This window comes from Bidens hawaiensis, unplaced genomic scaffold (genome assembly GCF_021521415.1).
Source record: "Bidens hawaiensis isolate Kalapana, Puna unplaced genomic scaffold, B.hawaiensis_p1.1 tig00021536_1, whole genome shotgun sequence".
Lineage (NCBI taxonomy): Eukaryota > Viridiplantae > Streptophyta > Magnoliopsida > Asterales > Asteraceae > Bidens > Bidens hawaiensis.
In genome coordinates this window covers 18231-29891 of record NW_027493355.1, presented here as the reverse complement: position 1 = coordinate 29891, position 11661 = coordinate 18231, and the positions used below count along the sequence as shown (strand labels likewise).

General features: G+C 34.4%; 2 protein-coding genes across 2 annotated transcripts; one reads left to right on the top strand and one right to left on the bottom strand.

Moving 5' to 3' along the window:
• The first annotated feature begins 751 nt into the window (after positions 1-751).
• On the top strand, positions 752-7772 carry LOC143563827 (metal transporter Nramp6-like). Its single transcript, XM_077051285.1, has 13 exons — positions 752-841; positions 1962-2040; positions 2127-2167; positions 2846-2924; positions 3011-3115; positions 5697-5806; positions 5886-6067; positions 6227-6296; positions 6385-6558; positions 6649-6753; positions 6861-6992; positions 7062-7157; positions 7234-7772. Exons 1-13 carry the CDS (start codon positions 752-754, stop codon positions 7561-7563), a joined length of 1593 nt encoding a protein of 530 aa, XP_076907400.1. The 3' UTR covers positions 7564-7772.
• Positions 7773-8784: 1012 nt separating this feature from the next.
• LOC143563837 (cinnamoyl-CoA reductase 1-like) lies at positions 8785-11310 on the bottom strand. Its single transcript, XM_077051293.1, has 4 exons — positions 11149-11310; positions 10802-10987; positions 10174-10526; positions 8785-9128 (listed from the first exon to the last, which is right to left on the bottom strand). The coding sequence occupies exons 2-4, from the start codon at positions 10979-10981 to the stop codon at positions 8942-8944; spliced, it is 720 nt and encodes a 239-aa protein (XP_076907408.1). The 5' UTR covers positions 10982-10987; positions 11149-11310; the 3' UTR covers positions 8785-8941.
• Between the last annotated feature and the right edge of the window lie 351 nt (positions 11311-11661).

Below are 11661 nucleotides of genomic sequence, written 5' to 3'. Positions count from 1 at the left end.
GCATCTTAATCAAAGCTCAACCTCAGCTCGAGCTCGTCTATGCAACGTGAAAAACATAAAATCCAAACATGTAAAACTTAAAAATACACATGGCTTGTTAAATCTCAACCAGTCTAAACATGCTTCCCATACTCGAAAAATCTCAACTCATTTCGAAATTTTAACGATCCAATCTCAAATAGCTCGCGAGCAGCCTGACTCGTTTCCACCCGCAACTTGAAAACCAAAATACAAACAAGTTCTGAAGCCTATAAAGTAGGGACTAAAGCAACACATAATAATATCTTCAGTATAGAACATATAACTTTACAAAAGTGTAAGTGTTATTTACTTATTTCCCTTAGCAAAGCAAACTACAACTACTATAAAGTAACGACTGCCGAATTCAGAGGCATTAAATCAGTAGTAAGAAGGTTCTCAAATCTACAAAACGTCGTCGTTGATACATGCAGCAGTAGCCGTCACACACTCACACCTTCTTTAATCCGTAGTAACTATTTAACCTATACATACACATTTCATTTTGTATCTCTGTATTCGATATCTGATAGAAGACTGATATTAATTTGTTATATATATATATATATATATTTGTTATGTGTTTGTTTGTGTATTGTTGATTTTAGATCTGAATACGTGTTGTGGTTTATAATAATACTAGTTTTAGACGCAATTGGTTAACATTTAGTTTGCATGTGGTGGTTTGAAGTCATCGGTTGCTGGTGGTGTGATCGGACGGAGTTAAAGGAAGATGGCGGCAAAGCAGCAGCAGCAACCGCAGTTCATGACGAACGCACCGCTAATTGAGGCGTCTGATACCAATCTGATTGTTGTTCCTGATGTAAGTATTATTATTATTATTATTATTATTATTATTATTATTATGTAAATAATTTATTTTTATTTTTTAATTATTATTATTATTATTAATATTATTATTATTAACTAATTATTATTATTTATTGTTGTTATTGTAATTATTATTATTATGATGGAAAAAAGTTATTTTATGGAAAAAATTATTAGCTGTTAAAAAAAAAGTTTATTATTAAGATTCATAATAAAATTATTGTTATTATTAATTTATTAGGCGGTGGGTTTAGGGTCATAACAGTGGTTTGGATAGAGGTCGGACGGTCGTTATTAAAAAAAATTCAAAATTTGACGGTTTATGGAAAAAAGGCGCTTGGATATTGACTGAACGATTTTTATTATTATTATTGTTGTAATTTGGCGGTGGATTTAGGATCAGAACAGCCGTATAGGTAGAGGTCGGACGGTGTTTTGACAAAAAAATTTAAAGTTTGACCGTTTATGGTTAGAACGCCCGTTATGAGTTATGACCAATAATTTTCAAAGTTTGACCCCCTGTGGTCAAAACGACCGTCTGGATATCGTTCAAACACTGTTCTGAGTTCTGACAAATAATTTTCAAAGTTTTGACCTTTTTGGTCAAAACAGCCGTCTCAGTGTTTCGTGGACGTCATTTGATGGTGTTTGTAGCTATAGCATGGGTCATTTAGGATTTTGTTTTCATTTGGATTTTTTTGAGTTAATGTTCAAGCATCATGATTTACACTTTTCTCCAAATTGTCTTTTTGATTTATGGACAAATCAACTTTTGGAAATTTGATATTTTGTTTACTCTCTATTGATTAAACTTTCTGTTGTGAATTTTTGTTGGTTGAAATATTTTAATCAAATTTGGTAATTGGAGTAAAGAGTACATGTATACTCTAAACAAGCCTGGATAGATCTAGTGCCAGTTAATATAGTCAAGTTGTTGTCAGTTTCAAAAACCAAAGCATTTGTTTAGTTTGATTAAATACTGCAGACACTTTGGTGAATCTTTTCTTTTTTTAAGTGTATTTTATTCATAAGATTAGATTTATATTGAAAATGTGGGATTCTGAAACCTGAAAGTTAATATTTGATGGCTTTAATTATTTATATTTATTCAGAAAACAAGCTGGAGAAACTTCTTTGCATATTTGGGCCCTGGTTTTCTTGTTTCTATAGCATACATAGATCCTGGAAACTGTAAGATACTTCCTTTCTTTTAAAAAAAAAAATTTACACAATTATTTATGTAGCATACAACTGATCATAATTGCAAATTCTTGCAGTTGAAACTGATTTACAATCAGGAGCACAATACAAGTATGAGGTGCTTATATAATGCCCTTCTCAAGTTTACAGAATCTTTGCAATGAAATTCATTTGAACATTCATCTTACAATAGTTGCAAATAGGGGTGCAAAGTGTAAAAGAGGCTCGGCTAGTCTAATTTACCAGATACCAATTAGACTCGAGCTCAGCTTGTTTTGAGCTTTGTTTCTAAAGCTCGAGTTTTGCTCGTGTGTATTTTTCCCCAAGTTGGGGCTACTCTCTGCTTGGCTAGTTTATTATTTATTAACGAATTTATATATTTATTTAATTATTATGTATATATTTTAAGTTATATGTTATTATACAACATATATATATTATTTAGTTATTTTTTATCTTTATAAAATATATAGTAATTATTATAAAAATATATATATTATTTAAGATTTTAATAAATTGTATAAATAATAAACTAGTTTAGGCACGCGAGCCAGCTTGAGCTCAATAACCGAAGCTCAGGTTTGGGCTCGTTTATTAAATAAGACTACTTTTAGGATCGACCTGGTTTAAGCTCAGCTCGATTTGAGCTTTCAGCGAAAGCCATCTTGAATAGCTCACATGTGGCTTTCTTGTTTACACTCCAAGTTGCAAATCATTTCGAGTCGACCTGTATCAAAGTAATTCATTATTATTTTGTTAGGTCTTTTAAAATTAAAACATTTCTCTTTGTTTGCAGTTATTATGGATTATACTTGTGGCCTCAGTTGCTGCTCTTGTGATCCAATCTTTGGCAGCAAATCTGGGAGTTGTTACAGGCATTTTTTTTACTTGCTACTTTACATTTTTCATCTTTTCGCCCTCCTAAAAGTAATACATATAACTCGAATTGATTTTCCTGTAGGAAAACATTTAGCTGAGCATTGCAAAAATGAGTACGAGAAGGTTACCAATTACATTTTGTGGATTCTTGCTGAGATATCCATAGTTGCATGTGACATTCCTGAAGGTATTATTGCATTTTCTATTATTTCATCATCCGAGTAACTTAAATAATCATTGAGCATTTCATGTGTAAGGCCCGGTTCCCGGTAGCCCTACTTTCGTGTTGGATTTACTCATAAACGCAGTTCTAAATATCAGAGTTAATTAAAACATTCGCGGAATATAAAAGCTTTCATAAAACATTTCATAACAAAACACCTCTTGTCTTAAAACAACATCTTGTCTTTTAAAATAAACAAAACATTAAACTAAAACGTCTTGAGTCTTCCAATGCCAGCCTCTTATTCAGTGCCACGTGTCTCCTCAAGCGAGATGCCTCATCCTACTCACCTGCGTGCATACTAAAAGTCAGCTACGCTGAGTGAGTTCTAGTTAATCACATAATCATACAATACCTTCTTACATTTCATACTTAACCTCTTAACTTTCTTACATACACACGTAAGTGCATATACTTTCCTTCTTACCTTCACACTTCCTTTACATACATAATCATACGTTTTAAAGAGCCTTTCGCCCTATAACCTCACAGATATTATAAGGGTCTGGTCCCTAACATCACAGATATTATAAGGGTCTAGTCCCTAACATCACAGATATTATTAGGGTCTGGTCCCTAACATCACAGATATTACTAGGGTCTGGTCCCTAACATCACAGATATTATTAGGGTCTGGTCCCTTTGTTTCGTGTAACTGTACCGTACCTGTTCATACATACTTTCCTTGACAATACGTACAATCTCCGAAGAGCGTTCACGTACCATCATCATAACATACATACATTATGCATACCTCATATATTCATACATACATCATATCTTTCATCATACTTATCAATCATATCTTAACTACCACCTGACGGTTCATGCAATATCCGAAGATCGTTCATGCACCGTCAAGCAATCATCATACATAAATCATACAGGGCATACACTTACCACTTAAGATAAGTGTATTAACTATCACATCGAGTATGCACACAGCCCCGAAAACATAACAAAGAAGTGGGGCTAGAAACTCACCTCAATGCGGTTGCGTTCACCGTTTACGGTTATTCCCTTTTTGAGCTGTGCACGACTAACTGTATAATAATTATATGTTTCAGTAAACTATCACTATACATATCGCCTTTCTAGTTTAATCATTACCCTCAACGAACGAAGGTCCGGGGGCAGCGCCCCTGGCAGCGGGGTTCTAGGGGCGGCAGCCCCTAGCGGGGTCCAAGGGTATTTTCCTTAACTGTCTTATCACATTTTCCATTAGCATTTTGAATCATTGAATAATATGCTACTTAAAAGTTCAAGGGTTTATTTGTAATTAAATCATAATTTTCTAAGTCCAGGGACTGTTCTGTCATTCTTTCAAAGTTCTAATTCGTCACTCAGTTCTTAACGAATGGGAATTCATAACGAATTAGTCATTATAGCGAATCTGCCTTTGTAACGAATCAGGCATCTTAACGAACTGGTCCTTATAGCGAATTGGACGTTAACGAACTGGTCCTTATAGCGAATTGGACCTTAACGAACTGGTCCTTATAGCGAATTGGACCTTAACGAACTGATCTGGTCAACGAATGAACCCTATAACGAAGGGGGTTCATTCGTCCCTCCCTTAGCGAATGGCCTTAGCGAATGGCCTAGTTCGCCCTTATTTCCCTAACGAATGACATGCTAGTTCGCTAATCTTTCCTTAGCGAATCGGCTGGCGAATCACACCTACTTCGCTAATTACCCTTAGCGAATTAGGGTTAGGTCAGGGAATGTCAGAACATTCCCTGACATCGCTAACCTCCTACCAACCTTTTCCGGCGCCGCCTTTCCGGCGCCGTCATTGCCGGAAAGCCGCCGGAAAAACGCGATTTCGCCGGAAAAACGGGTTTTAGCTTGTTTTTCACCGTTTTTCGTCCCGTTCAATCCAGATCTGAGCTAGGGTGACTCCTAAGCTCATCATAGGTTCGGTTTATACCCGAATCCACCCGGATCTCGTGACTTAAACGGTTTAACGGTGTCGGCTCGTCGTTTCATGATTATATCTAACGGATTTAAGCTCAAACAATAAAATACTATCATTACCTCGGGTCGGTTCTCGGTTTCCTTCTTGATATCGGTTTAGAGAGAGAATCTTAAGTGTGTTTTGGGTGGTGTATGGAATGTGTGAGAATGAATTAAATGAGGGATTAATGGTTTATATAATTATGGATCATGGGCTTAGGCCCATGGTCCTTTCCTCTTTCTTTCATAATCCAAGTCCATAATCCATATCCATTTAAACCAACACTAGCCCAACTCGTGTTCTATTTCTCTAAACCGATAACGACCCACTATGAAATAGACGATATTTATTCTATTAATAAAACCGAAATTAGGATGTTACATCATGTGATATTGCTTTTGAGCCTTTTTAGTAGAAACAACAAATGTTATGCCGAATACTGTTTCCAAACGCAGTTGATTCTGCTTTAAATTTTATTAAGAATACGATTATATGAAATAAATTTATTGCATCATTATTCAGATAGTTATTAAAAATTAGTTTTCTACATATATTAGAACTGAAAAAACTGTTATTTGTAATACACAGTAATTGGGACAGCGTTTGCGTTGAATATGCTATTCCATATTCCGGTATGGATTGGTGTGTTGCTCACCGGTTTTAGTACTTTGATTCTGCTAGCACTACAACAATACGGGGTAATATTATTTCCTTTAACTAATTATTTATATATGCTCAAACTGGAAACTAAATGAGATGATTTTGTTTGTTATGCAGGTGAGAAAACTTGAATTCTTGATTGCTTTTTTGGTACTCACTATAGCCATATGCTTTCTTATTGAGCTTGGTATATCCAAGCCCGACGCTTCAGAAGTGCTATACGGGTTGTTTGTCCCTCAACTCAAAGGTAGCGGGTCAACAGGTCTTGCAATTTCACTTCTTGGTGCTATGGTCATGCCGTAAGTCACCTTCATCTATAACACTTTAGACAACTTTTGACCCGTTAATCACTTTAATAGCTAAAATATATGATTTTACACATTTGACGCATTAGTGTTAAAATCTGAACCAAGTCTATCCATTTTATGATTTATGTGATATTTTTTTTATTAACGCAGGCATAACCTTTTCTTGCACTCGGCTCTTGTGCTTTCTAGGAAAATACCTCGATCAGTTAGTGGCATAAAAGTAACTTTCATATCTTCTATAATCATTCTTTTAATTATTATTATTATCTATGAACACATTATTAATTAATGAAAACCTATGTATATAGGAAGCTTGCAGATTCTACTTGATAGAAAGTGGCATAGCACTTGTAGTGGCTTTCCTTATTAACATATCGGTTATATCTGTAAGCGGTTCAGTTTGCAACTCACCAAATTTGAACCCTGATGATCAAAAGAGTTGTGAAGATTTGGACTTGAGTAAAGCATCCTTTTTGCTTAGAGTAAGTGTCATTAATTACTTCAAAATGATATTAATCCCGTTAACGATGGAGCTTGAAAGCGATCATAATCTCCTTTTTTCGTCCTTCTAGAATGTTTTAGGCAAATGGAGCTCTAAGGTCTTTGCAATTGCTTTGCTGGCATCAGGTCAGAGTTCCACTATAACCGGAACATATGCTGGCCAATATGTTATGCAGGTATTTATATAATTTGTTTTGCTTAAAAATTTGTTATTACTATTATTGAAATAATATAACCTTGTAATCATATACGAGTATATGACACTATTTATTATTTGTTGCAGGGGTTTCTTGACCTACGAATGAAGCCATGGCTTAGAAACTTCTTAACTCGGTGTTTAGCCATAGTCCCTAGCTTAATCGTTGCTCTGATAGGCGGTTCGGCTGGAGCTGGAAAGTTAATCATAATAGCATCGGTTAGTGATTATTCGTATTATATGTAAAGTTATTATTAATATTTATTTACACATTTTTAATTGTGGCAGATGATATTGTCATTTGAACTACCATTTGCTCTCATTCCACTTCTCAAGTTCACAAGTAGTGAGACCAAGATGGGATCACACGCCAACTCGAAAACCGTAAGTTATAATATTCAATTATTCATGATAAACAATATTTATTTATACTGACTGTGCAATTACTATCTGTTTTCAGATCTCAACAATCACTTGGATCATCGGGTCGTTAATAATGGGAATAAACATATACTTTCTAGTTGATCATTTGATTTCAGTGCTCGTTCACGGGGATCTAGCACTCGTTGCCAAGATCTTTTGTGGTCTGTTAGGGTTTTCGGGTATGTTGATTTATTTAGCGGGGATCGGGTATTTAGTGGTGCGTAAAAATAAAGAGTCGTCGCATCTTTTGGCACTTACTACTCCCGAGTCTCGGGAAATGGAGAGGACTGTTTCCGCGTATGATGGTCAACCGAGACAGGATATTGTTAGTATGCAACTTCCTCAAAGGAGGAGTACTGATGAATGATGATAACAACTGAGTTGTTTAGTGGGGATTTAGAGCTATAATAGAGTTAATTAACATCCTACAACTTTTAGAAAAAAAAACTAAATAAAATAATGACATTATATTGTGATTATAGATGATGTTCAAATCTATGGATAGTGACCTTATGACTACCATCATGCAAAGGTTGTGGGCAACAAGGTTCATGTGTTCATGTGGGTTGTGTAAGCAATATCATTTTTATGATTTGGGTATCAAAGTTTGGTTAAATGGAGTAGGAGTCTGCATGAAACTGAAACCTTAAAAAAACAAACTGGAAAAACCGAATCGAAACAAAAACTGACGGTCTAGTTATAGGTTTTTGTAAAAACTGAACTTACGGTTTGGATTTGGTTTTGTATCTAATAAAAACTGAATAAATCGAACTGAATGCAAAGGTTTTTACTTTTTATTTAACATTCTTTATTTTAAGTAAAGAAATAAAAACTGAATAAATCGAACTGAATGCAAAGGTTTTGTATCTAATAACATTCTTTATTTTATCTTACCCTCCTCAGACCCTACCATAGCTTTGCTATTGGTGGGATATACTGAGTACGATGATGATGATGATTCTTTATTTTAAGTAATTTATAAAAAAATTAGGAAATATGTAACTCAAGTTATTTAGTCTTCGGCCTAAAATTTTCAAGCTCAAATGACAAAACTGAAAAAACTGAAACTAAACCGAATCCAAAAAAATCGAACGTTTTCAAGTGATAAAAACCGAATAAATCGAACTGAATGCAAAGATTTTTTTACTTTTTATTTAACATCCTTTATTTTAAATAATTTATAAAATTTAATAAATATGTAACTCAAATAGTTTAGTCTTCGATCTAAAATTTTCAAGCTCAAATGACAAAACTGTAAAAACCAAAACTAAACCGAACCCAAACTGAAAACCTAAAAAAACAAAACGTTTTCAAAAATTCAAAATCAGTGGTTCAGGCTCTGGATTGATTTTAGTCCAAAACCGACCCAACCCGAATTGGGCCATTAGCCATAGCCGGTATCGGTCATATTCAAAAATGTTTTTTTATTTTCTATATATACAATTAGTAGTTGGGCCAAGTTTGGTTGTGAAAAAGACTGATAAGGCCCAAAATAATTGTAAAGTTTTGAACTTTTGTATAAAAAAACACACACACAACTAATTGGATTATTTTATTATAATATTAATCAACCTATTACATAGTTGCATACACAATTAATATCATCTTAGATTATTAGGAACATATCATATGAGTTTACAGAACAAACCACATTATGTGTTTGTACTAAATGCGTTGACCACAATAAATCGAATACGCGTGGTTAAATGAAAACATGACAATAAACATATATCACCAGTTACTAACTAGGACTGAATACGGATTTGATCGTCGGCCTGTGTTTGTTGCACGGGGAGATGACCTTTCTCTTGCAAGCTCTTAACAGTTTCGTATAAACACTGTTTAACCGGGGTGAACTCGAGTCCCAAATCCTTCAGTTTTTGGTTTGAGAATTTGTATGGTTTTGCTCTTGGCTTTGTTTCATCTTTACACCTGTAATTAGTTTTTATTGTAATTTTAATTCAAGGAGTCACAAATCATAAACACTAATCTAGTATGTTGAATTTAAAAATGAGCCAAGCCCGAGCTCGACTAGGCTCGTTATGACTTACAAGTGCTCGTGCTCAAACTTGGATTGTTTCAAGCTCTTTTTCTAAAGCTTGAGCTCAGCTCGTGAGTTGTTTTTCAAGCTCGGGCTCGGGTCATTTATTATTTACTAAAAAAATGCACATGTTTTTAGTTATTTTTATATATTTTGAGAAAGGAATCTTAAATAACTTAAGCCTAACCCGAGCTCGTGTAATACCTTAAAACGAGCCAAAGCTTAGCTCGAGCTCAGCCGTGCGGTGTGAAATTAATTTAACTTAAAAGAGCTCATTAAAACTTGACAAGCCTAAATGAGCTTTATTTGAGGCCCATTGTTGACTCGAGCTCGAAAAAACTCTCAACTTTTTAACAATATAAGCTCGAGTAGCTCGCTAGCAGCTCTGTAATATTAACTAATACGAGCCCATTATAAAAGGAAGTCCTTTATTGGATTCTAGTGTCCACTTATTAGATGCAGTTGGTAAATGGGCCCGGGCCGTGACGTGGGCCCACAGTGATAGTGGTATAGATGGTCATATTGGGGTTGGTGAGGAGTGATCCTGACCATCAAATATTTTATTATTAGATTCCTATATTCTACATGTTGGTGTAGTCTTTTTGGACTTTTTCAATATAGATATGTGTCCAATATTCATCTAATCATTTATTTTGTTCACCCAATTTTGCTATCTATATTAAATATAATTAAAATCAAAATATTATATAATTATTTTAGTATATTATATAATTAATACATTAATGAAAGAATATTTAGTGTTTTTATCTTTTAGTTTACATGCCAATTACATAAGATAATGTGTAGATGTGTTAAATTGGATGGATGATGTAACAAGTCTAATTAGGTTATTTAAAAAGTCATATATGATTTAATAATTTTTTTTATATTCATCAGATAATAAAATTAATTCCTTTTAAAGAAAAGTGAACTTACTTAGTGGGAATCGGGTACTCGGGAAAATACTTGGCTAAAATCTCAACCACTTCTCCTCGATGAAGCACGCTCTCAGCACACAAATACCGACCAGAAGCCGAGGGAGTCTCGAATAGCAAAATGTGTGCCAATGCCACGTCACGTACATGAACATATGCTTGGACTGAATTCGCATAGGTCTTTGTGGACCCGGTCAGGTACTTCAAGATATGAATAATACTAGCATTAAGCGTGGGTTGCAAAAGTGGGCCCAACACCAACACCGGGTTCACTGCAACCAAGTCAACCCCTCTCGCTTTAGCCTCGTCCCATGCAGCCTGCTCTGCCACCGCCTTTCCATAGCAATACCAATTCTGTGATACATATAAATAAAAAAAAATATATTATTTACAACTATCTTTTTTTTGCCAGAGTAGTTAATTAAGTATAATAATAATAATAATAATAATAATAATAATAATAATATTAACATGAAGAATAAAATCATGCTGACATTCTGGAATGATGAATAAGTCACACCAAAATATAGGAAAAATGTAAATAACATGTCATATGGCTAGAAATTAGGCCAAACAATTTAATCATCATTATATTCATAATTTACTTATATAATTAAAATTCTCCAAACCTTAGTATTCTTGCAGAATTCTAAATCACTCCAGCAGCTTTCATCAACAACATCATCAGGACTCCGGTTCGGATCCATGTAAACCGCTCCAATCGACGACGTAAACACCACTCTCCGAACTTTAGCTTCGGCTGCCGCCACTATCACATTCCTTGTTCCGATTACCGCGGGCTCCACCATTTGTTCCTATAATTAAATTTTTAACATTAATATAATTAGTCTTGGATTGACGTTCCTGTGACCTTTTTTTTGAACGGCAAATGTTATTCATACTATTTTACATTTTACATATTCCTGTAATTGTAATTGTAATTGTTCATTAGTGAACCGAATGTCTATATACATACCGGATCATCGGTGACTGGAGAAGCAGTGTGGAAGACACCATCACATCCGTTGATGGCTTCCCGTAAGCTTTCGAAATCGAGAAGATCCGCTTTGCATAGAGTTAACCTCTCCGTCGCTCCTTCGAGCTCTCTGAGGTGATTATTCTTCGGATCATCTAAAATTAATTAACATAACTCACCATTACGTAATTTGAAACCGACAAAAGAACTCTCGTACTATGCAGAATAATGTTATTTAACAACCAACCAGAATTCAATAAAATAATAAATAAATATAAGAAAACATAATCAAATACATCTTCTATTTATAATAATAATATAATATTACCTAGATTTCTAACAGCAACTTGACCATCCATGAGGCGATGAATCCGCCAGCACCGGTGACGCAAATGACTTGATTGGTTGCTGGAGACATAACTGTAAGAGAAATTGGTTGGGGATATTGAAGTTTGAACACACATTTGCCAATATTTATAAGCAGAAAAAATTAAATTTCAAAAATTCACCAAC

Bases quoted from the DNA above. Each gene is read 5' to 3' on its own strand.
- LOC143563837 (XM_077051293.1), bottom strand. From the start codon at position 10,981: ATGGTGGAGCCCGCGGTAATCGGAACAAGGAATGTGATAGTGGCGGCA. The intron at 10,527-10,801 runs GTTTGGAGAATT...TATGTATCACAG, and splicing joins AATTCTGCAAGAATACTAAG to AATTGGTATTGCTATGGAAA. The intron at 9,129-10,173 runs GTAAGTTCACTT...AACTAATTACAG, and splicing joins GAGTACCCGATTCCCACTAA to GTGTAAAGATGAAACAAAGC.
- LOC143563827 (XM_077051285.1), top strand. From the start codon at position 752: ATGGCGGCAAAGCAGCAGCAGCAACCGCAGTTCATGACGAACGCACCG. The intron at 842-1,961 runs GTAAGTATTATT...ATATTTATTCAG, and splicing joins ATCTGATTGTTGTTCCTGAT to AAAACAAGCTGGAGAAACTT. The intron at 7,158-7,233 runs GTAAGTTATAAT...ATCTGTTTTCAG, and splicing joins CACACGCCAACTCGAAAACC to ATCTCAACAATCACTTGGAT.